The 25,839-nt window shown below is 42.6% G+C and overlaps 1 protein-coding gene and 1 long non-coding RNA gene across 6 annotated transcripts in view; one reads left to right on the forward strand and one right to left on the reverse strand.

Annotated features, from left to right (window-relative positions):
- Window positions 1-970: 970 nt before the first annotated feature.
- On the reverse strand, window positions 971-24,132 carry LOC138921610 (uncharacterized). The gene is made up of 2 exons (XR_011434313.1): window positions 23,226-24,132; window positions 971-3,240 (listed from the first exon to the last, which is right to left on the reverse strand). It is a non-coding gene; the product is annotated as an uncharacterized lncRNA (long non-coding RNA).
- The window catches only part of PLD5 (phospholipase D family member 5), a 359,670-nt gene continuing 356,352 nt past the window's right edge, over window positions 22,522-25,839 (forward strand). For 2 of the 5 annotated variants that reach the window (XM_023632621.2, XM_070256062.1), the window contains exon 1: window positions 22,522-23,081. In XM_023632621.2, the coding sequence (XP_023488389.1) occupies window positions 22,893-23,081 (189 nt within the window). In that variant the 5' untranslated portion in view covers window positions 22,522-22,892. The remainder of the gene's footprint in view (window positions 23,082-25,839) is intronic. The other 3 variants (XM_070256066.1, XM_023632622.2, XM_023632623.2) reach the window with 3 other exon arrangements.

Genomic DNA, 25,839 nt, shown 5'->3' on the forward strand with positions numbered 1-25,839 from the left:
TTACATAAAATAAACCTGCAGAAAGCATTGCAGTTAATGGTGAAGCACTGATAACACTCCCATTGAGATCAGAGACCAGACCAGAATGCCCAACATCATTTACCACTACACAGGGGGTCCTAGTCAGTCAGTACAATTGGTGAAGAAGGAAAACAAGGTATAAAAATCAGAAATGATCTGATTATGCACAGAGCATCCCAAATAATCTGTAAATTATTAGATTTAATAAGAAAATTTGGCACATATATAATACATAATCAATATACAAAGTGCATTGCATTTCCCTATGCTAGTAATAAAAAATGGCTAGAAAAGATACTGTTTACAGTAGCAGCAAAGATATGAAGTAGCCATGGATAAGTCTGATAAAATATATACCTCTCATAAAGATAAAATTGCAATGCTTTATTAACATCATAAATAAATAAATATGCTATGAGTTTATATAGGAAGACAATATTTTAAAGACGGATCCTCAAATGTATGTATGAATTCAATGCAATGTCCCTCAATTGAAACAGCAATGGGAATTTCACTGTACTTCTTTTTTCTTTTTTAAAAAAGATTGGCACCTGAGCTAACAATTCTTGCCAATCTTCCTTTTTTCTTTTTTTTAAATTTTTCTTCCCAAAGCCCCCTGGTACATAGCCATTTATTGTAGCTGTAGGTCCTTCTGGCTCTGTTATGTGGGACGCCACCTCATCATGGCTTGAGGAGCGGTGCCATGTCTGCTGCCAGGATCCCAACGAGCGAAATCCTGGGCCGCGGAAGTGGAGCGCAAATTTAACCGCTCGGCGGCAGGCCAGCCCCTCACTGTGCTTCTTTTGTCCTTAGAATGTGTCATCAGTGAGCATACATCAGAACATTGGTTTAAAAGTTACTTGGATTAATAGTTTCCTTCTGAGTATTAAAAATTGATACAGTTAGGTTCATTTGTTCCTATTGATATGAAATTTTAGGTTTTTTAAAATTATTTTTATTTCTTGTTGAATTTTTTATTGCTTGAATATGTAACATGTTAACATAGTTCAAAAGTGAAAAATATGTTTAAAAAATGTGTACTAAGAGAAGTCTTCTTTCACCCGCAACCACTTCCTACCTACCCGTGGGTAACTCATTTCACTACTTCTGGTTTACCTTTCTGTGTTTTCATTCACTCTATTATGCAGATACAAACTGAAAAGAAGCAAATGTCTAACACAGAGGACTGAGTAAAGAAATAGTGATAAACTCGTACAATGGGATATGCTAAGCAGCGCAAATGGAGAGACGGCAGCAAGCTAAGTGAGCAGGGGTGAATCTCACAAACACAGCGATGAAGGAGGAAGCAAGTCAGTTCATAAATGCACATAACTGAACAATATTTGTGTGAGCATACATAGATAGGCCAATGAGACTGTAGAGGGAAGCAGAGGAATGAGATCACAGAATCCGGGATATGGCTGTCTTGGGTTGGAGAAGGGATGCAATCTGCTTGGGGAACACACGTGAGCAATGTTCTGTTTGGTAACATGGATAGTGGTTACATGGGGATTTGCTTAATTTTTTATTCTTTAAATATACATAGACATTTTATATCATGCTCTCTCTATATGACATATTTTCAAGTTAAAAAAAAATTATACCCAAATATAATATTTTGACTCAAACAATAGATTTTGTTTTTTTACTAAAAATTAAACTTTAAAGGTTAGTGCTTTTATAGTCTTTTCCACTATGATTACCTCACAAATTATAGTATACTTATTGACTATCAACTACCTGGTTCAGAGTGAAACTTACATTTACCAATATGAAATTGACAAGAAGGGAAATGAAAAGTTTCTTTATGTCCAAGGGAGGATAATGAGGTCTGGGTTCTCTTCAGTTGTGGGATAAAGGGAATAATCAGAATGTTGGATAAGGTTGCAAATTTTCCACCATGACATTTAGGACCTGGCTAATCTCATTATTTCCACCAATATACCCAAGAAGGGGTGGAAAGATAAGAGAAGAAAAAACGTCTCAGGCTTTGGTCATTTCAATTTATAGGCTAACAAATTCCGTGTAATGGAAATGACCCTAGAGATATTCCATATAAGGTAAGCGGTTCATAATTCTTATAGCACTGGGATGTGGTTTTCAGTCCCAGTCCCTTATATCTCCAAGGCCTCATATTCCAGAAATTTTACTCCCTGCAGGTTCTGAGCCAGCTTGAGTACTTAAATGATTTGGTTAGCAGCAAGAGGGACCCTGAACTCAGTACAATATGACTTAAATGGTAATGCAATCATCCAGAGTAGGTGACCCTTGCACATTTGGGGATCTATTGCTCATGGGATAAGTACCAAAGGGATTAGGCACAGAAGTGTGGCCTCTAATGATGATCACTGCCTGGAGATGCAGCCTCCACCGGGACTGACCCAGCCTCCAATGACCGCCTTAGGGTGAGGGTGGGGCAGTGTTCACTGCAGGGTCCCTGTGGCTCCCCACTGACCTTCTCCACGGAGATTTATGCAGTCTTTGCCTCTGTACTTGAAGCAGCCTCCCTTAACACTGAGAGAGTAAATGATCGGGCCAGTAACTCATAAGCCCATGTTACGTAAAGGGTTATAGATGTTGACTTCTTTTTGTTTTCACTCCTGCAATTTCATTCTCCTATGTCCTCCCCTATCTTTTAAATTTTCAAAGTAATTTTATATGAGTTAATGTTCTGTTTTGAGATTTACAATAACCTCGGTCTCAATAGGTTCTCATGCAAATGGAAGAGAAGGATTAGAGCGTATTAAAGCCAGGAGACTTGGATTTGAAGTCGCTGGAGCAAAGACAAACCTTTAAGAACTTGGTCAAGGATAGCTCTCAAAAGGGACTTTACTAACTTTACGCAAAGATCTGTATCCAATAACTGAAGTTTTGGTTCTTGTTATCCAAAGGCTAAAATTTTGTAAAGGTGTCCCCTTCCTCTCAGCCCTGCTCCTTTCTCTCGCTGTGCTGATAAGCATGGCCAGAGCGACACCAGAAGTAGATTTATCTCCTTGTCTTGAAATAAAGGTCCTTTGGCAAAGGGAAAATCAGATCAAACTATGGCAGAGCCTTCCTTGAGCCCTAAAGCCAGCCAACTGTGGCATCGTTTTTCTCCACGGGGTCAGTCTTGGTTCTTCTGGAATGCAGCAAAGTGTCAGATTGACACACGAGTTCTTTCGCTCATGAAGTAGCTCTCCTTGAGCAGGTGACTTGGTTCTCCAAACTGTATTTCCACATCTGCAAAATAAAGAAAATAATAGCTAATTACAAGGATTCTCTTGAGTGTTAAATAAAATGATGTAGGTAAGGACTTTGCCCATGGTAGACCTTTGAAAAATACTTCTTTTCGGTAGCTATTATTTGTCTCTGTCCAATTTTGGGGGTAATTGTGTCATGGAAACACCCTCTATAAAGTAGGTAGAGGAAATCGATGGGTAGTGGAGGGTCGGAGGGCAGTGAACAGCACGGTGTTTGGAGTTGGAGCATGTGGGTCACAGTCTTCATCTATGACAGGCTTGAGCAGGGGATTGACAAGATTCAAAGACTTTGTCTAAGGTCAACGGAGATCAAAGTGCTTCTTCTCCATTTTTTCCTTCCATTCTTAACCGAGGCGACTCATGGGCCTTTACTGGTATCGGCAAGAATCTCACTGACCCCGCCATTCCTCCAGAGGCGACTCATGGGCCTTTACTGGTATCGGCAAGAATCTCACTGACCCCGCCATTCCTCCAGAGAATGTTCAGGCAGGGGGCTGCGACACCTCCACACACAGAGGAGGGAAGTAATGAGCAACAGAATCAGGATCTGAACCCTGCTAAGGCTGGCCGGTCAGGAGTCCTTTACTCCCCACTGCAGCTGCTAGTTTAATAAAAGTGGAAGGTGGGATTTGGTCACTTTCTGTCTTTCCTGTCATTAGAACAATAGAAGAGCCAAGGAACAGAAACCAAAACACCCATCACTGGTTCATGAACATTCTAGAGTTGGCAATGAATATATATATGTATATATATGTATGTGCATAAACATACGTTTGTGTGAAATGAATATGTGTGTTTTGTATGCACTACGTATCCGATTAGATATGCAAATATGTATGTATATACCTATAGAACCATGTGGAGGCCACCATTTTTATAAATTCTATTTATATTGATATTGATTTCAACTTTATATTTCCTTGTCTCTCAAAGCAAATTCTTATACTAAAGACATGATAGCTATGTTTTTAGGGAGCAAGAAAATTCTCTAGAAGGATGTTAAAATTTGCACGTATTTTCACTCATGATAAAGAATTATAACCTTACTGAAGAAAATGTGGAAACAGCAAAAGAAAAACGAATCACTTTGAATCTCAGAGCCCTAACACAACGACCATTAGCATTTTGATGTCATTCCTTCCAGTCTCCTCCCTTAAGAAATTTCTCTTCAATGGTCTTTTCTTTCCACTTCTTGGTTAAAGTATGTTAAATCAATAAAATAACTCAATAACGTAGCTGACAGTATTAGCCATTACTTCCTCTCCCAGTAGGTTTTAAATTCCTTTAGGCAGGAACCATATCTTACTCAACTTTCTATTTCTGATTCTTCTCTCTTTCCCCCAAGGCCTACCATAGTGCCTTGTACCTAGCAAGAATGCAACGAGTCTTGCTGAATCATATTTTGCATGAAAATTGTAGAAGAACTGAGAGGCCCTGGGAATAAAGATTCAAGTGTCAAATGAAAGATGGATTTTAAATTGAAGACATAGCAATCAAGCATCTCTGCTATTCCCAGGAGACCAGCCTGATTCCAAATATGCACTCAACATTGGGATTTCTATTTTCTCCCAGGTAAGAGTGTTTCAATTTGTTGGGTCTATTCACAACTTGCCCAGATTCCTGTCATTCAAACCAAGTTGGCCTACAGCAATGGACTTATGCAACAGGAACATGCAAAGTAGATTTTTATTAACAAATGTCCCTGCTGAGTCTCCAGAGGAAGTGGCAGAACTGCTTTGTGCGTGATAAAGAGGATTAACTAAATGAAGAACTGTAGTTAATCTCTGAGTTTGCCTTGATTGTTTTGGAATGCTCTTTGTGAAAATAAAATTGGAAGGCCCTGATGTCACTGGAGTTTTTCCATTGTATCCTTATGCAATCTGCAGGAGTTCCAAGTGTGGATAAAGTGTGTGTGTGTGTGTGTGTGTGCCTGTGTGCATGTGTGTGTGACAAATTTGTCCCACTTTTGTCTAAAATTTTTGAACTTTAAAACATTATAATAATCACAATGCCAAAATAACATGAAATTTTAATATAATCATGGTGTCTTGGGTTTGGTCATCTCGCTGACTTCTCCTCCCAATATTAAGTCTGTCCAACAGCAGTCTCTCAGCCTGTGCTTCAGTGTTTTCAGTGTTCTGGAATTTACTACCTCTCCCGCCAAAAAGTTCCATCTTTGAACGTAGAAATGTCTCCCTTATATCAAGCTGAAGACTGTCTCCCTGCGCCTTCTACTCACCGAGATTATTTCTAAGGGAGAAAGCTAAGTAGTTACCATGGCCTGTTGAAGTCCACTGGAAGTGAGGCCTATTTTCCACTTCTCCAGATCCACCTGTCCCCCACGCTGATCCAGGAGACTTCTGGGTACCGAAGCTTAGCTGAGAGGGTGGCAGATACACATTTGGAGATTGTCAGAGGTGGATAAAGCAGATATTTCATGGAAGGATGGCAGAGGTATTTTTATAGAACTGTGAGGATAGGAATGGAACTGGGTTGGGTGACCTGGGTGTGTGTATGGGGGGATGTAGGGTGGGGAACTGGTCATTAGACAGAGAAAGAAGTAAATTCCAAGGCAGAGGGGTCTCTTAGAACCAGGAAGGGGGCACAGGACACAAACATCAACAAGATTTTGAATTCAAATTTTGAATGCCCTAGATTTTCGACTGAACCCCCAACCCCATCGCCCCACTTATCCCTTTCTCCTCTGGAGCACAAGGTGAGGGGACAGGAAAATGGGCCATCCTCAGTGAGGTGGCTGCTCAGAGAAACTTTCTAAAAATAATGCTAACAACAATCACCATTTATAATGAAGTTAAGGCTTTTATCTACATCATCTATTTTCACCCTTCACCCACCCTGTTAGTTATTCTCATTTAAAGACGAGGAAACTGAGGCTGAGAGAGGTAAATAACTTGTTGAAAGTAAAATGAATTAGTATTAAAATAATTTTCTAGGCCCAAAAGGGAACTGCTCCTTCAGTGGTGCCACGCCAGCAAACCAAAACTCAGACCACTTAGTGTCCCTGTAAATGCTCCCCTTGACCAGAGACACGGTACAGCCAGTCAACCAGTTTCCAAAGGCCGGGCCAACTCTGGGCCTTCTCGCACCAAACAAGGCAGACTATGTGTCTCCAGCCAAGCAGATCTTTTCTCTTTTCTCTTCCTTCTTCTTTATTCTTTATCCTATAAAAGCTTCCTGCCTCCCACCCCATTTTGCAGTTCTCCAAAAGGAGACTGGCCACTTGATGAAGGGTTAAATAAAGTTTGTTTGTATCACCTGAATTGTCTTCTTTAATCATTTTTTAAACATTAGTGACAGAACCTCAGTGCAAACAAGGTCATTTGACCCCAGAGCCCGTGATCCAGCCTTCACACTATGCTGCCCCCACGCTGGAGCTATACATGGGCCTGAACAAGTGCTGGTGGAGGTGAGGGCGGCAGAGGTGTGGGGTGCGTGTGGGCTCAGCATCTTCTGCGTAGCCTGCCGTGGGCACAGCTGCTAAGACGGCCAGAGAACACCTGAAACCAGAGAGCAACCTCCATTGAATAATTTGAGTCCATCAGGGGAATGGAAAGAGATGAACATTTGTTGAGAATCAACTATATAACAAGCAGAGTGCTAGGAACTTAAGACAATAATAAACTATATAATACATATAATAAACTAAATAATAAGTAAACTCTTTTCTGAAAACTAAAAATTTTCAGGGGACCCATAGCAGAATAATTTATCGAATTCAATGCATAAACAGACCTAACTCTAGTTCCATGTGCTTAATATACTTATCAAATGAATAATAGATGGATAAAGGTCTGCAAAACAAGGTAAAAAGAAGATTGAGTTAGCACTGTTTATGAGCACCCAGTAGGATCCTATGCTAGTGCCACCGGGGATATAAAATGAATGACACAGCCCCTCCCCTCACATGCACACACCAGGTAAGATAGATACAAGAATCTACGCAAGATGGCATATGCTAAGCATCAACCTGAGGAGACAAATGAGAAAAAAAGGAAAGATGCAGGTCTTATATAAAGGAGGGCACTAGATGAGAGCCATTTCCCTGTCCTTGAATTTCCAGGCTCAGGTTTGCACAATTGAAAAAAAAATCCTTTTGTTCTTGCGCATAAAACAAGTCCCAAACTCCCCACTACAATGACTGATGATGCCTGAGCTGGAGACGGGCTTCGGGAGCCATCTGTGAAGACACGCTGCTCGCACTTGTTTCCAGTGGGATTTGCCTGGAGGAGGGCTGCTTGTCGAGCTTGAGACAAAGTGTATGTGCAACATCAGGTTTCCCTCTACTGAAAACTGCCTCTGGGTCAAATAAGCCTTGATCGCGGGTCCCTCTGTGGCCTCCACACCATCACCTGCCCTCAGCCTTCCTAGTCTCTCCCTCTGAGGGCAATTTGTTTAACTCTTGGAAGCCAAATACAATTATATGTTTTTGTTTTGTTATGGCTAATTCTTAAAGCTCTGGTGAATTCTGATTCATCTATTTTGGCCATTCCATCCCAAGATTCTGATCTTTTGTCTCTATTATTTCCAAATGCCTTCAGATTTTCATGGAAGAAAGCTAAAAGATTGGAGTCCAGGGGCATGGCTGGAGATAGTTAATGTGTTATATCTTAGCAGGACAGAGGTGGCATCTGTGAGTCTCTGAGTTTATTTTCAAAGAAAGTGGAAGTGATAAAAACAAAGGTGCAAATAGTATGGAGCTAACCGTGCAATGTAGTGACACAGGGTCTTGAGAAAAGGCATCTTGTGTACACACAGGGATGGGAACCTGAGCATGCGGTGCCTAACATCAGCTCTCAGCAAGCAAAGGTGATGCTGGCTGAAACCATTAGATTTCCTCCTCCCTTTTACTGACTCCCCTGACATAGGGATAGGCAAGGTAGATTCCACGGCTACTTAATATCCTTATCAACAGGATAATATTCCAGAGAGTGACTGTTCTCTTGTTCATTTTTAACAGGAGCAAACCTTTTAGCCAGATAAACAATGTGCCAGTTTTTAGCCACATCTATTCAAAATACGAACTAATATTTTGATGAAATAGGACTGTTGCATTGTAATGATGTAGGAAAATGAGCCATATTTTCTCTTGTTTTTTGTCCTATATGCAGTGATGTCTGGTGAATGTTTAACAACCAGCTCCTGGAGGAGGGAGGTGGTGCGGGGGAGCTCTGATTAGTAGTGTTTGTTTACTTTCATGGTGTAAATACTCCCATCATTGCTGATTTCAAGTTATCAGCCTGAAGTCACTGAACTGGCCGTCACAAGCCTGGAGGTGCCGGCTCCAGCCTGACACTGCTTATGTACCAAACTAAGTGAATAAGATTCTACAAGTAAAACTTAGCCCTCTAATATTCTTTATGATTGAGTCCTGACTTGGCAAACTATTACATCCAAACTAAGATAAATGAGTTACGTACTCTGATATCATCACGTGAGTGTTGAATTTTTAATATATACTTCCTGTCCAAGTAAGTCCTAGTCCACTATGACTGATACTAAAAATAAGTGCTACCACTCAAAGCTGACTTCACACTGCCTATATTCACACATTGTTCTGTGTTTTCCTGGAAAGTCATAAAATTAGATGCTTGGGTAGCCTCTTTTCGTAAATGATGGTAATTTCTTAGGTGTCATTTTTATTCCCAGGGGACTCTGGGAAGGAAGCACTATAATCTAGCAGGAAATCCCTTTTGAAGTATTTTTACCAGAGGATTTTTGTTCAGTCTCTTAAAATAACTTCATCTCCTTTTCCCTGGATAGTCTGCCCATGGAGTCCAAATTACCGCATAGGAGGTCTGCAGAAACGGATGGGAAGACAGGCAGAGGCGAGTGAACAGAAATGATTTATGAACGAAAGGAAAGAATGCCTTTGAAAATTATTCTAAGTTCTATGCTTTAGTACTTTAAGGAAACATTGCAAGACTTGAGGTTTAAAATCCACAGATTCCTAGACCAGTTCTAATAATATAAAAAATAAAAGGAGAGAGAGGGAAAGGGGAGGAAGGGAGGGAGGGAGAGAAGGAAGAAGGGAGGAAAGAAGGAAGGAAGGAAGGAAGATAAGACAGATGGACGGAAAGAAGGAAGGAAGGTAGGAAGGGAGGTAGAAAGGATGGAAGAAAGAGAAGACTGAGCATCTTTCAAGTGATAAGCTCGTCCCAGGTACATGGTCTTTGTTCCTGAGTCTTTCACCCTTAGGCAGCCATCCTAATCCTCTGAGCTATTTCTAGGAAGTAGAAACGGAATGTATCACTCCCTTCGGCCATCACAACATAATATAAAACATCATGTGATATCAATTGGGAAAATCGCCTGCTCTTCTCACTGTTTTCTCTCTTCTCCTCCTCCTGCAGGTTTACCTTTTCTAGGGAATAGGATATACAGCAGTAACTTACCTTCACATTGAGTCATGATTTATGTGGCTATTGAAAATGAAAGTATTGCGCTTTCCACCAATCCCGTCAGCCGTGAAGCGTCCCTTCCCTCTCTGTTTCAGCGTGTTGGCTCTCATGATGATTGTTGTCTCCTTTCTTAGTGCTAGGAGCACACGAGGTACAGTGGGGACGTGAAGAGAGCTAACCCTCTGCCCAGAGCTCTCCAGCTCTTGAGAGAAAGAATGCGGCACAGGCAGAGGACGAAGGTGCGTGGCGGGGGCCAGGGCAGCGAAGCAGTGGCTGCACTTCCTAAGGTTCTCAATGTCTTCCTAAGACAGTGATGTCATTACGTTCCTTCATTCTCTATCACATTCTGAGGGAGGAAAATTCACAATCCTGCATCTCCCAGTACTGCCTCCATAAGCATGGAAATAGAATAGTCACTTTATTAGCCATTTTATTGTACCAGTTATTGGGTACATTCTTGGTTTAGATAATTTTATTGCACTCCACGGGAACAATAAAAATCCTTCCCTTCCAAGAGCACAAATAGCAGTATTCACTCTTCTTTCTCTTCCTGGCCAGTTCATACTTTTAAAAAAATATAATAACAGGAAGCGGATAGAGGCACAGGAGAGAATTCCCAAACTTTCTTTGGCAATGCTTTCTTGTGCCTTAAAGCATCATGGGATCCTTGGGATCTTGCACAGAGTAGCTGCTCAGTAAAAATTTTCTTCCTAAGTAAATGAATAAATAAATAGCCGAGTGATAAAGCATTCCAGCTTTACCACCTGGACTCAATCATTTGGCTATCGCACAGAGAGATCTCCTCTGCTGCTTCTCCTCCTCTGCCTGTGCTAGAGGAGCAGGCAGAAGATGGCGTCTGCTTTTCTGTGACTTCTAGATGGCAGATATTACTTGAATGTGGTAGCACTTGTGACTATCATTGCTCTTTGGTTTTATTTTTTAGAATATTTTGCAAGTGCAAACCACTTGTTTCTTGACCCTATGGATATGTTAGCCTGGATTGGTTGTGCATACCTCCTTACTTAATTCTTGCTGGCCAAAGAAATGAAGGGATCAATAAAAATTCACATTTGTTCATTTGTAAGCAAGGCTGATGTAACAAAAGGAAACTTTGGTCAACAAATTGAATACTGCCTGCTGCTGGATGAAAGAAAGGCCACAATAGGACAGAAACTGGGTTTCCCCTGCTCAGGTTTGGATTCTTTGGGACTCTCAGTGGATGGGGTCAGTGGCAGTCAGACATTTTGTCAGTGGCACATGGTGGAGCTAGTTGCCCCTACATTTTCTGCCCAATAATTCATTTATTACTCTTGAGGAGAGAGCTTTCTATCATATCTCATGGAGCTGCCCAGCTATGCATTGTGAACAGATGTATAAAAGATCATTTTACAATCTAAAGTACTATTCCAATGTATGGTATTATTATCCATGTTATTTCTAATGATGATTATAATACAATATGTCTTGTACTTCATTTAAAGACTTTTCTAATATATAGAAGATGTTGTCCAATATCCTCCTTGACTTTATACCTGCTTAAGTCAGAAGACTAGGGGCAATGCCTTCGGTGTTCTTAACACACTGATTCACATTGTGAGAACTGAACGGATTCTCCGCTAAGCCCCAGAGGAGTTATTAGAATTGAATGAGGACTGCAAAAACACAGGTACTCCTTGGTTATAGTAATAGGCACTTGGTATTCAAAGCCATTTTGCCCTCACCACCTAGTGGACTGACACCCCTGCTAGTATATTTTAAGATTTATGTATCTGAACAGGGTTATGGTGTTGATTATACTGCCCTCAGACAGACTGTGTAACCTTGTGAAAATTGGTTGTCACAGCTGGGGAAAATACAGAACAGATCTCAACCGCTCTCAAAATGCCTAAGTGAAGGCATGGCCCAGATGGTTGGGGGCAAACCATCAGGGGAGAAGAAAACATAAATATCTTGGTCAGGGAGATTGCTCAGGCTCTCGTCTTCAAAGTGTGACATGTAAAAATAAAGGGAATGTTATTTCAAATGGATAAGAAGGTAGAAGTATTCAACACATAGATTGTGGGGGACCCATCATATACAAATCTCTGATCATCTTATTGCGGAACAGATGGGCTCTCTGTTTCTGCCCCCCCATAAGGGATGCTTGCATGGCTGTCACCTTTACCTCAGCTTACACAAGATATCTAGGATGAGGCAACTCCTGGCCAGAAAATGAAAGCAGTCCTTCGTGGATTCAAATGAAAAAGATGAGAACACAACCAAGTTCATTCCAAAAGGAGACACTGGAGGGGAATGCAGCCTGACTGATATGACAGCACACATGTTTATGCCACACAAAGTCCAAGCTCTTCACTTTGTTAAGCTGAAAATATCACTATCAGAACATTTGGACATAGTTTCTTAGAAAAATAGATACTTTTTTTGTGTGTATTGAGTTAATGGATCATAAAAATGTGAAACCATTTGAGATACATAACATAAAGACTAGGTAGGGATTAATTTCCCAAACCCAATATTCAAGGCCAGTAGTTGGCTGAAGCGTGTTTGCAGGAACTTCTGTCAGACCTGCGTTTTAAGCAAATAAGCAATTTGGGAGAGTCTTTGACAGCTGGGGTCCATTCTAAATCAAATAAGTGATGGCACAGTGCAGATGGAATACATTCAGCATGGAGCCTTTGGGTCATGCCTTCTCAGTCACTATTTGGCAAGATCCTGTTGGTCATGGCATATAACACCAGGCTTGGCAGGGCTAGCACTTGGAAGAAAATATGCCTGTTGGGGATATATTTTCTCTGCTTACTCACCATGTACACCTGCCTTCCTTCCTTCCAATGGGTGACCTTTAAACACTCTTCCATGCATTAGGGCCAAAGAGGTTTTCAGGCCAGTGTGGACAGATAAGTGTGATGCAGTCTAATGAGACCGCATGCTAAAGGCTGCCTTAATGTCTTAGAACGTCAACAAAGACATTGATTGAGAATAATACCATAGATGCCAAGTGCTCCCAAGGTGCTAGACCAGCCTCGCAACAGCCTACTTCAAAAACAATTCCTCCTGATTGGCCCATCATCTACTCCTAAACTAGACCAGAAAGGGGAGAAAATTCATTGACAGGTTAATGAGCCAGGTGGTGAGGATTTATCGAGGGAAGGGATATTTTCTCCAGTCACCTCAAGCCAAGTGAGGGGTCTTCCAGAGAACCAGTTTGGAAGCTTCAGGGGTGACCCCAGGAGTTTGGGGGACACTGGACCTTGGACCTAGTCCCTTCCTGGGAAAGGCTAGAGTTGGAAGGGCATGCCTTCCTCTTGGAGAACACAAAGTCAGGGCAACACTGAAAAGGTCTGTGTGTCTAGAGTTGAGGGACAAGGATGTCTCATCTTATGGGCTTGAAGTGGAGGGTTTTCTGGCCTCAATCGTCTTTGAAAGCTCTACCCAAGAAGCCTGGTTGGAAGGCAAAGTGACAGCAGAGGGATGGACTGAGGAAACCAGAATGGAAGGGTGCTGAGAGGGAAGAGTGCACATGGCCAACTAAGAAGGACTACAGGAGAAAGGTCCTTAGTGATGAGAAGATCTTCAGAGAACCCTCAGACGTACCCCCATGAGAGGAAAACAATCAGCATTCAGTATCTGCTATTCTCTAAGAGCATCAGGGCCAGGTGACCATGTGGTCAGGAAGACTTTTCTTCCCGCTGACCCTTGTACCCTGTGCTGGATATTGTGGTACGCCGGAGATCCCTCTTCAGAAAAGAAAGGCTCTCCCCACAGCTTTCAGGAGTGCTGCCTGATGACGGCCCTCAGCTGTCAGCTCTCTTTGGGGATTGCCTCACCTGAAGAGAACTGCCTTGCCCAAGGTCACAGCTCTTTCCAGGGGGAGCAGCCCAGTCAATGACTGATCCACGTAGGGTATGAATGAATTCCCAGCCCCTGGCTCCAACTCAGGCCAATTCTGAAGGGCCACCCAAGCTCCAGGGCTCTCTGTGGGGTCATTTGAAGGCTTTGTTGGGATTGATCAGCTTCTCCCATTGCCCCCTTTCTTCCACAGGTGTTGATCAAAGCACTCCTTGCATATTAATCTTCAGCTCAGAGTCGGCTTCCTGGGGAACCCAACCTGCAACACTCTTTATCCTACACCTGATCTGGAGGGGCCCAAAGCAGCAGCTGGCAAGTGGCAGAGGAGATGGGGCTGCCTCCCTCTGGCGCTGCAGGTTTCCAGGGAGAGGGGAGGGCCTTTCAATAGCATGCAGACTTGGAGTTATGTGATTCCTCGACTGAATCTCCTTAAAATTAAAAAACGACAACAAAGGAAACAAACTATGAAACATGCCAGAAATGTCCTCCATGTGCAGAGACAGAACAAATCCACAGCCTGAGTTTAACAGGGAGAAAGTGCACAGCTGCTTTCTGCTCATTTAATGAACCGATTACAATAGAATACGAGTTAAGAACCTGGGTTTTGAAACCAGCCCTGGGGTGACAGATTCCAAGTTCTGTCACTGACTCTCACATGTTTAATTCACTTAACCTCTTGAGGCCACAGTTTCTAGATCATGAAATGGAGATAAAAGTAGACTGCTGTGAGGATTAAATGAGAATGTACACCAAGCTCTTAGCACAGTGCCTGGCACGGAGAAAGCCTTCAGACTTGCTTCCTCCAGAATAGCCCCTGTGGGTTTTGCCAGGCAAGGATCTCTCAGGGGACAGAGAAGGTACCGAAAGCGATGTTTTCGTCTCTTCTCACAAACGAGGAGTGTGACAGGGTGAATCACAAAGAGAGTTTCTATAAATCACATACCATTTTATTTCCCATAATAAAATTATACATGTTATACATGGAAGCAATGATTCTTTCAACTTCAGTTGGCTTGTTGTAACCATATCTTTGTCTAAACTGTTTCATGACAATTTACAGTCATTTTACTAGACCCGTTTACTAGCAAAACCAGTTTTTCTCCTCATTTGCTAGGCAGATTCTTGTGTAGTTGCTGATCCTTGATTTTGTTACCTTGTTGCCTGTCCTCCCCTCCGTTTCTGGTCTGGAAAGGTGTGAGTCCTTTCGTCTCTCCTGCACGCTAATGGCCTCCTTGGCCAGGTTTTCTAGTTACAGCATTACTACCCCGTGGGGTTCGCCTACCCTCCTGCGACTTCAGTTCCTCTGCTGAAACTTAGGGCTTCCCTCCTCCAGCACTTGCGGGTGGGTGAACACGGTGACCTCTGATGAGCCTAAGTTCGGAGCTTCCTTCTTGGAGAACCTAAAAGCTTTGATGGCCTTTCCCTCATAGTGTGTGCCTCAGCTTTGAGATCCTCTGTTCAAACTTAAGGAAGTGTACATATCCAAGGGTAACCATAGATGTTAGCAAATAGTTTGTAATAATCCAATATTTTTCTGTCAATAAAATTCTACTTACACAATCATTTGGAATAATCCTAAGTACACTGATGATTTATTAGATTAGAATTATAATTGATGCATCTATAGTAGTCAAATAAATAACTGGGCAATTCACTAACAGGATTAAAAGGGAGGAAATTGCATGCACCTGTCACTACGACGTTAACTATAATATATTCCTCACAGGTCCATTCCTAATAGACATTGAAGTCTGCGGAGTGCACATGATTCTGCAGCTGGTAATACTACCAAATTATAAGCCTAGGTCCAGGGAGGATCAGACTCAGCTAGTTAGCTTTCGGAAGATGCCCTAAGCATCTTATTCCACAGTGACACCTTAGCTACATCAAATAAATTAGTATCTCTCTTCTAAAAAAGGCCTGTTATTTTATGTTTAACTCTGTTAAGTCAAAAAACCAGCTTCCTGTCGACAACCTTCTGGCTTTTTCCAACCACTTGGACCTGATTTTGCAAACCAGGTTGTATAGCCCAAGCTCTGGGAACGGCTATTTTTCAACAGCATAAAATGCTGCCTCACTTGGGAACTATTGATTCAGCATTTATTTTCTTGACATTTGGTCATTTCTTAACATTTGATTATAATCATTTTATTTGTGGTTTTATTAGAGCTTGTCTATTTTTCAGATTGTGAATTAATTTATGTCATGGTGTTTTGAGTTCTCAGAACTTTAAATCCTCGTGGTGCTTCTCAAACTCTAAGGACATACTAGAAACTCAATACATGTTTGTCAAGTTGAAATTCTGAGTTCAACTTAGCAAAGCCGAATGCTGTCTCCTTGCTGAGATCATCTAAATGTGTAACCACATTTTCTTTTTAGAATCTTATCCCCATTAGGGTCATTTTCTCCAGCATCTTTCTCCCAGCTTACCCTCTACCCCAGGTTGGTTCCCTGGCAGTTGTAACTGTGTTACAACATTCACCTGTTTGCTTCTCCAACCAGATCAAGCTTAAATAATTTTTGATCTTGGTTTGTTTTATTTATCTTGTGTCTCCATGGCCTAGCACACATCAGTTGCTAAAATGAATGCTTTTGGAAAGAATAGGCATGGCTTGAGTGTAATTAGAATAGAAATGTTAAAAGAAGGAAATGGAAGATATTTAATATGCTCTGTCCATCCCTGGATATCAATTTAGTAGATTTTATAACTTGAACCAATCCACCAGGATGATATGTTGACAAGCAGTCTTGGTTCATAACAGATTAACTAATTCTTCATCTATCATTTATACTCTGCTTACATTTAACAAAGCCATTAACAAAAAACAAAGAAAAGTAACATCATTAAGACAAAGGCAAAGAACTAGAACCACATAATAGGAGGGAGAAGGATGTCATTGGCCTAGGAAACCTAAGACCAATGAAAGCTTCAGCAACTGAGCATAAACATTAGCTCTGAGCTTTCTGAATTTTATTGTTGGGAACTTATGTTATATCCTACCTTCAAAAGATATTATGCAACATACAGAAGCTATCAACAGTGAACTTGGACAAGCACTGAGATGGTACACATGAGCTTATATTTGTTTAAATGACTTAATGCACAAAACAGTCGCTCTAATTGTCAGGAACACAGAAGATCTACGAAGTCAGTAAATTCCTAAATTCCTCTTAGCACAGGTGAACACATGGGAGATGTCAGAGGTGTCCAAGTAGTTTTATGACATTTACTAATTCCATATTGTTGGTCTCAATAACAACGATGGGTTCCTAAAAAGAACCAAAAGTAAAAGAAGTGACGACCACTACCAGTGTGGAATAAAAATATAGGAAAGCACACAGTCAAGTCCATTCTTCATGGGGGCCCAAATGCAGTAAATACACATCATTCTCACATCAGTTGATCTAATGTTAGATTTCAGTTTTAAGGCTCTAGGGATGAGTGAGAATTGTGGTGTGGCTTAAATTATCATCAGATATTTCCCTTTTGTTTGTTGAGTTTGACATACCTATTACTGGATACTGTGACAGATACATAAAAGATTGTCCCAGGTAATCATAGTGAAATTTAGACTATTAGGGTAATATTGAAGTATTAATTCACCATTCCAAGGTTGTGGGCATGAAGGCCAAATGAAATGACAATTTAAGCAATTGTCTGATAATTTAATCCATTCACACTGTGAGTTTAGATAATTCAGATTCTTTTCCTACCATATGCTTTTAGTTGTAATACTAAGTATCCAGTTAATCATTTCAATTATCCTCTCTATTTTTTTCTCAGTGTCGATATTGGTTAATTCTTTTGACACAACCAATCAGATGTGTAATGTGATAGATCTGTCCAGTGCTGCTGCAAAGCCCAACTTTGTGACTAGATCAGAGCACCCTGACAGATCCAGTTAGGCAAAGTTTGATTAAGTCCCCACTGTTGGTTGGTTGGTGTCAACTGAGCTGGCACCAGACCAAGTTTTCTAACTCTCAGAATATCCCAGTGCCATTTGATTTGGTTCTCCTTGTGCAAATAAAACAGGAGCCTCTGTATAACAGTGTAAACTCACTCTACTAGGGTCCCATCCTGGGGGCCAGTCGCCTTCTCCGTCCTCACTATCATCTCTCCAGGGCACTGTGAGGCTCTCAGCCTAGCAGAGATGCAAAGAGCCCCAGCAAGGCCAGGCGCGTTTGTGCTGTGTAAGGTTTTGTGAGTTGAGCCACCAGAGTTTCAGCCAGTGTTGCCTCCTGTTAGCTGCATCTGTTGGGAAAATTAGTCTTCCTGGGTCTTTGTTTCCTCATCTGTAACACGGAGATGGTTATGTTTACTTTGCATGGGTTTTGTGAGAAACATACGCTATGATGCCTTTGATGATGGACCAACACAGTGACCAGCACCGAATAGGTACTCAAAAAATGAGAATTGTTCTTGTACTGGATAAATCCACTTTGTTAATAATTTAACATAATGTTTAAAAAATCCTCATTGCCATTTTTTAACTAATCAATAATAACTACATGGCTAAAGAAAATAGTATAGTATAAAAGACGCTTCTCAGAGAGTAATGTACAATATTAATGCTTGTATCTCCTTTCAGGAAACATGTTAAATCTAGGATCACTTTAATTTTGTTCTAATGGTATTATTCAAATTTTCTACAAAAATAATCTCATAATTAACATATGTATTGCAAAAAGTAATGCTATCTAATACTCCTTGGTATTTACCCAAAGGAGTTGAAAACTTATGTCCACAAAAAAACCTGCACATGTTTATAGCATCTTTATTCATCATTGCCCATCAGTGCGTCTTGGAAGCAACCAAGATGCCCCTCAGTAGGTGAATGATAAATAAGCTGTAGTACATCCAGACAATAGAACATTATGCAGTGCTAAAAAGAAATGTGTTATTAAGCCATAAAAAGACATGAAGGAAACTTAAATGTATATTACTCAAGTGAAAGAAACCAATCTGAAACGGCTGTGTACTGTATGATTCCAACTATAGGACATTCCAGAAAAGGCAAAACTATGGAGACAGTAAAAAGATCAGTGGTTGCTGGGGGTGAGGGCCAGGCAAGGGGGCAAAAAGGAGAATAGGAGGAGCACGGGGGATGTTTAGGGCAGTGAAAATACTCTGTGTGATACTGTAATGATGGATACGTGTCTTTATACATTTGTCCAAACCCAGAGAATGTACAACACAAAAAATGAAGCCTAAGGTATACTATGGGCTTTGGGGGATGATGATGTGTCAATGTAGGTTCATCAATTGTAACAAAGGTACCACTCTGGCGAGTGATGTTGATAATGTGGGAGGCTAAACATATGTGGAACAGGGGGATACGGGAAATTTTTGCACTTTCATCTAAATTTTGCTGTGAAACTAAAACTGCTCTAAAAAATAAAAAAAAAAGTAAGGGCTATCTTAAGCTGCTGGATCTACTTTTTTTTTTTTTTTTTGGATCTACTTTTTGACAACAAAGAACAGAGGAATTTTTTTGGTCATTGTTTTACTATTGTCCTCCATAGTGTGAACATAGTTAGGGAGGACATGCACATTACCAAAGAAGGTCTAATGATTGAAATGTTTTATTCATCAGCAAGCAAACTTTACTAAAATCTGGTAATACTTAGTAAAGGTCAACACATGAAAAATAAGATGCCTAAGTACTAAGAAGTATTCATATGAGACTTTTTAAAATCTGATGTGATAAAAATAAATGCTTTATTTAGAGTCGATGAACCCGGCTGGTAGACCAGATCCTGTGATTTATTGGACCCATGGCTTTGAGCAGGTCATTCATCCTCCCTGAGCTTCAGTTTCCTCCTTTCAAAACAGAGAGATGGTGGCAACTACCAAGACTCCTTTCCAATAATTTTTCCATGAAGTAAATGTGATAAAGGGTATCGAAACATGCTAGAAATGTAAATATTATGGAAATGCAAGGTACTATTATTGTTATGAAAGGTTTACTAAAATACTCCCAGCTACTTCTTGATACTATCACCCTACTCTGGCCTTAGGTTTTATACCCATGCAAAATGCCTAAGTCAAACAATGTTAACAACGTCTGGCCAATTGCACCTGCTAAGTTTAGGTTTGAAATCAACAGATATCAATGGCTCATATACGTTTTACTTGAAAATTCTATATAGTTTGAAAGTATTGTATAAAATACCAATGGTGACTTAGGTAAACTATTTCTAGAATAAATATAAACATTAATGAGATGCAAATTCGTGGCTGAGTGCAGTTTCTATAATTAATTACAAGCAATCAAGATTAAGTGATATAACTACCGATGAAAATGATAACATCATTATAACATAAAGAACGTAAATATCATTATAACATAAATAACGTAAAGAACATTCCTGTGCCTGAATATTCTAATAACAGTAACACAGCACTCTACACAGTGTTTCCTCACGTATTATATCATTTTATCCCTGTGGCAATTACTGGAGGTAGCAATGATGGTTCTCCACTTACTAGCTGAACTTGAAGCCTATTGAAGTCAAATGAAAACCAAGAAAGTCACAACTTAGTAATTCAAGGAGCTGGTACCAAAATCTAGATATGTGAATGTCAAGTCCAGTGCTCTTGAAGACAAAGAAGCAAAAATGTGAGGTGAGTGTTAGCACAGTAAAGGAGGAGGCACGGCCCTGGTTTCCAAGAAGCCATTGAGCTAGAAGCCGCCTATGCTGCACTCAGAAAATGTAAGGGCTGAGAAAATGTACAGGAAAAAGTGCTATGGGAGTTAATTTATAAATTCAATAATATTTATACATTTCAATAGTATTTTTGGTGCAAGATTCACATATTGTAATTGGCCATCTTCTGAAATATTATTTTCTTCTCTACAACAGTTTGAATTGAGTTCAATTTCATACAAAATGTTCTTTTGAAGGTCAACAAGCAAGTTCCATATTACTGGCATAAACAATGAACTTGGACAGGATCCAAGACAGAAAAAAATTGTGAATATGGTTGCACTAAGGTTTATTTGAACTTGAGTTCATTTAAAAGTCTGGTACTATACACTAAGTAGATTAAATATAAAACAGTACAAATTTATGTTTTGTCTGACATTTTCGATCATAACAAACATTATCTATGAATTGATTATAATGCTCAATTCAGTTTGTCTGTAACATGTATGCTACCAGTCTACTTCTTGCAAAAAAATGGAGATGGTAGCATCTACTACAGTGTTTTCCCCTAAAAGGTTTAGTTAAAAAAACATCTATTCAACCTGACTTGATATGGAACCATTTGTTTAAATTCTGCTGCAGTGGAACACTTCATTATGACTCTGAATTGGGTATCTGTCACTTGTCAAGGTTTGGCTACATCACACGACCTACAGTGTAATCTTACAGAGCAAAAAGCAGGCGTCCTTTGCAGAAAGGCAGTCAGGGCTTTCTAACACCAACATTAGAAAAGCTATATAACTGTAGTCATGTAAATTCTGCATTTACATTAAAAAAAAAACAGCAAAAGCAGTGAAAGCTAAACCGAAACAGCGAAAAATGAGACAAGACAGTGGAATGTGCAGCGTTAGCAGTTGTTTAATTCTGGCTCAAATCCTTGCTGTCAAGTGTAATCTCCGCTTGAGTCTCAGTTGCCTCACCTGGAAAGTGGGGTTAATAACCTTTATCTTGAAGAATAACTGTGAGGTTTAGCGATGACCCCCTGGCTAGGCTATATATTACACAATACAATTCAGCTCCTAAGGAAACCAATCTAGAATAGCCAAAATTGTGTGTGTGTTTGTATTTAAGTTGCTTTCTCCCCAGATTGACTGCTCATAGGATTTCACTTCAACTATTATTACAATACCTTGGAAATCCTAAACAGCACACAGTCCTTGCCCTCACAAAACTTCATGAGATTCCAACCCCGAATTTCTTTCTCTGAAACCCTCATGCAAGTGGGACAGTTCTGGGGAACGGGGAGATCCGTTTACTCTGTGGCTCCCTTTGAAATCGCCAGCCTATGTCTCCAGCTTTCACACACTTCCCAAGCTTGCAAATGGGCCTGAGAAACCCTTAACACTAGTTGTTATTTAGCTTTTCGGTAAAGCCAAAAAAGGTTTTCATGTGCTGACTCCAAAGACAGCAAAAGATAAAGAAATTCAGGATTTAATTATTAACATGCCTATTCTAAAAAATGAGAATAAAAATCATCATGCCTGGCTGTTTTAAGACGGGGCCTGGAAGAGAAAAGAAAACCCCTTGTGGGAGGAAAACCTGGCCCTGGAAGCCTAGGGACAGAGAAGAGAAGGAAGCGCACAGCGCTCAGGCCCCACACACCTCCTGGACGGAGTCTAGGCTGCGCGTTTGTCGAGAGAGATGTGGACTCGCTCTCCCAGGATGCGGGGCGGGGGCGGCGCTGGGAGCCTTGCTCCAAGTGGACGCGGCGGGCTGGGAGCGGCGGGTCCAGCAAGCTTGCCCGCCCGCCACCGCACTCGGGAGGACGTGTGTCGCTACCCCCTCGGAGGAAGGCAGCGAGACTCGAGAGGACACACGTCCTTGGGGCCCTTTTCAGGGGTTGCTGGGGACCCTATGCTCTAAATCCCCTGGGGTGGGACAGATGGGCTCCTGAGGCGGGAAGTTATTGAACTTTCAGAGTCACCGGAGGCAAATTCGGAGTGCGTCGGCGGCGGGGCAAGGGGGAGCTGCAGGCGGAGAGGGGGAGGGGGAGAGGGGAGGGGGAGGGGCGGAGGTGGTGCCGGAGCATCTCTCCCCGGATCCCTCCCCGCGCTCCGCGAGCGGGAGGCGGGAGGCGCCGAGACGGCGCTCGCTTCTCCACCTGCTGTGCGCTCTTAAGCGAAGACGCGAGTCGCCGGCCCGGCGGAGGGGAGGCGGGGCGGTAGCCCCAGCCGGCCGGCCGCGCGGGGAGGGGCGGCGGCTCCTCACTGCAGCAACCTGCGGGCGAGGCGCGGCGCGGGCTGGCTGGGCCGGCGGCGGCCCCTCCCACCGCGCCCCCCCGCCGCTCCCCGCGCGCCCGCCCCGGGCCGGCCCGCGTCCCCGTCGGTGCCGCAAGGAGCCGGCGAGCGGAGCGCCCGCTCGGGACCGCAGCCGCCGGGCGACGTCGCGGCCACGCCGCCGCCCCGGGCGCTCCTGCCTCGGGGCAGGCTCAGCCCAGCGTGCCTGCGAGCCCCCCGCCCCGCCCCTCTCTGCCTCTTCCCCCCGCAGCCCTTCCCTCCCCTCCCTGCCCTCGCCCTCCCCCCTCGGCCCCTCTCCTCCCGCGCCCGCCCCCTCCCGCCCGGCCGCGCGCTCCTCCACGGCTCCGGCTCCTGCTCGGCCTCCCGCGCGCCCTCCGTGCCCGCTCCCCGCGCGCCGGCCGCCGCCTGGTCATGTCAGGATGGAGATCCGGCAGCACGAGTGGCTCTCGGCCTCCCCCCACGAGGGCTTCGAGCAGATGAGGCTCAAAAGCCGCCCCAAGGAGCCCTCGCCGAGCCTGACCCGAGTGGGCGCGAACTTCTACAGCAGCGTCAAGCAGCAGGACTACAGCGCCAGCGTCTGGCTCCGGAGGAAAGACAAGCTGGAGCACGTAAGGGCGGCTCGCTCCCGGGCCTCGGCCCCGCACCTGCCGCACGCACGCCCCCCAACCGGGGCGGCCCGAGCGCGCGGGGCCCGGGCGGCCGCGTGCCCAGTCCGACCCGGGGCGCAGGCTTCTCCTTCTGCACTTTCTTACCGTAGATGACCGGGCGGAGGGGAGGGGGGCGGAGGGGAGGGGAGGTTCCCCTCTGGGCGCTGCCTGGCCCCTGTGCGCCTCGACCTCCCCGCGGACTTCCTGCTGTAGGGTTCACGTGCACGGTGTTCTTGGGGTTGCTGTGCGAGGTGAGCAGAAAGTGAACTGCCACAAGCATCGTCCGAGGAAGCTGGCGTCGCATGGTCATGGGCTTTAGAGGGCCGTTTGCCCGGGTCTTTGGGGCTGTTTTACTGTGTCCAGAAACTAACAAATTAAAGAATCCATCAAGTTGTCACCGCTGGCGACCCAGCCTGGGCCCGCGCACAGCCGTTAGAGTTTTCTGCAGAGTGTCCTCTGGGATGAGCCGCTGGCGATCCTCTCTGCTTGAGCCCAACTAGGGAGAGATTTGCGCGTTGCAAGGAGACAGGCCAGAGAAAGAGCAGATCGCCCTGCTCCCCAGGAACCCGCCTCCGGAGGGGTGGGCTGTCTAGCGGGGACCTCCACTCCGAGAGAGTTCGGGCTTCACGCGAAGCGTTGTTGGCTCTGGGGCCCAGCCCCTAAAAGGCTCCAGATCCAGGAAGGAAAAAGTCCCCCTCAAAAGGCGTTTAGTGGATCCACAGTTTCAAATCTGACCCATCAGCAAATCACTGTGATTTATGTTAAATGTTAAAATGAAACAGAATCATCTCAAGAGTGCAGCACAGCTAGCTAAGGAGAGGATGCTGTTTCTTCCCGCGGAGCTGCATAATCCAAATTGAGTGTTAATGGAATGTGGAGGTTCCCTGGTATTTGGGTCACTTTGCCAGTTATGATAGAAGGATAATAACAAGAACTTATGGAACTCACACATCTCCTACCGCTGCACCCACCTGAACCCCATCTGCCGCCCATTTGCTTCTCCTCTTCTCCTGGGCTTTGCGGCAACTACCAGCCTTCAAAGGGGTATTTCTGTTAATCTGAAAGGAAGGTCTGTGCCTTCTCCCTGAGGGCCTGATTAAATCAGTGGAAGCTCCAGTTTAAAGCTTAGAGTTGGGGAACAGGCTATGTCTTGTGTTTGGAGAGCCGTTTCCTAATGTCTAAGGGATGCCTCAGATCCTTAAGACCATGGAAGTAACTGAAGGAGATTTCTAGGATGGCAAGTTGTTTGAGCAGCAGCAGTCTCCACTTGAAAATGCAAGCTCCAGAATTAGTGAAGGAACAGGAGTGCTATTAGTTCAAGGCAGGGGCAAATTTGTATGTAATTTGGCTCTTGATGTTATCTGATTTTAGTACGGTGAGAATGGTCTAGCCTTAGAATGGTGATAGAATGTATCTTCATTTCAGTTTCACTCTGAATGTGTGTTCATTTTCAACTTGTGCTTTTGGCTGATCTATTTCCTTTATCCTCTTACTGAAAATCAATAGTGCAGCCTTCTATGACTGTGTCTTCTTGAGTCACAGACACTGCATGCATTCTGCTTAAAGCGTTTCTCACTGGTAGGTTTTCATGGAAAGTATCAAGTCATAGCAGGGTGGCATGGCAGCCTCACCTTTCTGGACCAGTAGAGGATGCTCAGCCCCTCCTGAGGGTTAGGGATGGAAGATCTGGTTGTTTGAAAGCATGTGAAGATCTATGCTTTCTTCACTCAGATGCTTCAAAAGAGAGCATTGTATTCATTAAAAAAACCCCAGTCACTTCATTTGTTATTTAAATCAACTTAGCACTTTTGTTTGCTTTCTCAAATACATTTCAGGAGGCATGTATTCTGTTCTGATGTTTTCGTCTGTACTTGCTTTCACTTAGAAAGGGGGCTTTGCTTCCAAGGACATTTTTTGTGATAATCTCTTACTCCATTGAAACATCTACAAACATTTTCATTGAAATAATATTTATGAAAATGTTATGAAAAATTAAATTAGCATAACAATGTAAACTTTATTCAAATTCAAGCTCTGAGTGTTTATGATATATATCATATGTTGTGTACACTATGATGTGTCTGGTAGTTTGGTGTTAATTTTTAATTAGGTATGTATTTGATTTTGTTATTGAATAATTAGATATCAGTTAGATAATTAGATATTGAGTAGTTGATTTTTTTTTAGATAATTTTCCTTTATTCTTTTCTTTTTATTGTATCTATGTGAGACGATGGATGTTAGCTGAAACTATTATGGTAATAATCATTTCACAATAAACCAAACCAGCATGCTGCATGCCTTAAACTTATACAGTGATGTATGTTAATTATTTCTCAATAAAACTGGGAAAAAAACCCCATAACAAATGAACCCAGTATATTTTCCTACACAAAGCATGAAAAGGTACTGTTGACTTTATTGTCAACAACATTCTGAACATATGTGGCACCTTCAGATTTAGATGTTGCTGAGTTAAGATGAGTGTGTCATGTGAAATTCAAAAGGGATAGATGGTAGCTAAAAAAACACCCCTTTGATCTGTCTAATCGAATGATGACCATCATTTTTATTATGTTAAAAATGGATTAATAATTATGATGGAGATCAAATGCATGAAAACAGCCTACTGTTATTTTGCTGGTACTTTAAAAGCCAATCTAGTATTAAGGGCATAAATAAGTTATGGTTTCAAAATGACGTGCGTATTCAGTCATCA

The sequence above is a fragment of the Equus caballus genome, chromosome 30, assembly GCF_041296265.1.
Source record: "Equus caballus isolate H_3958 breed thoroughbred chromosome 30, TB-T2T, whole genome shotgun sequence".
NCBI classification, from domain to species: Eukaryota; Metazoa; Chordata; class Mammalia; order Perissodactyla; family Equidae; genus Equus; species Equus caballus.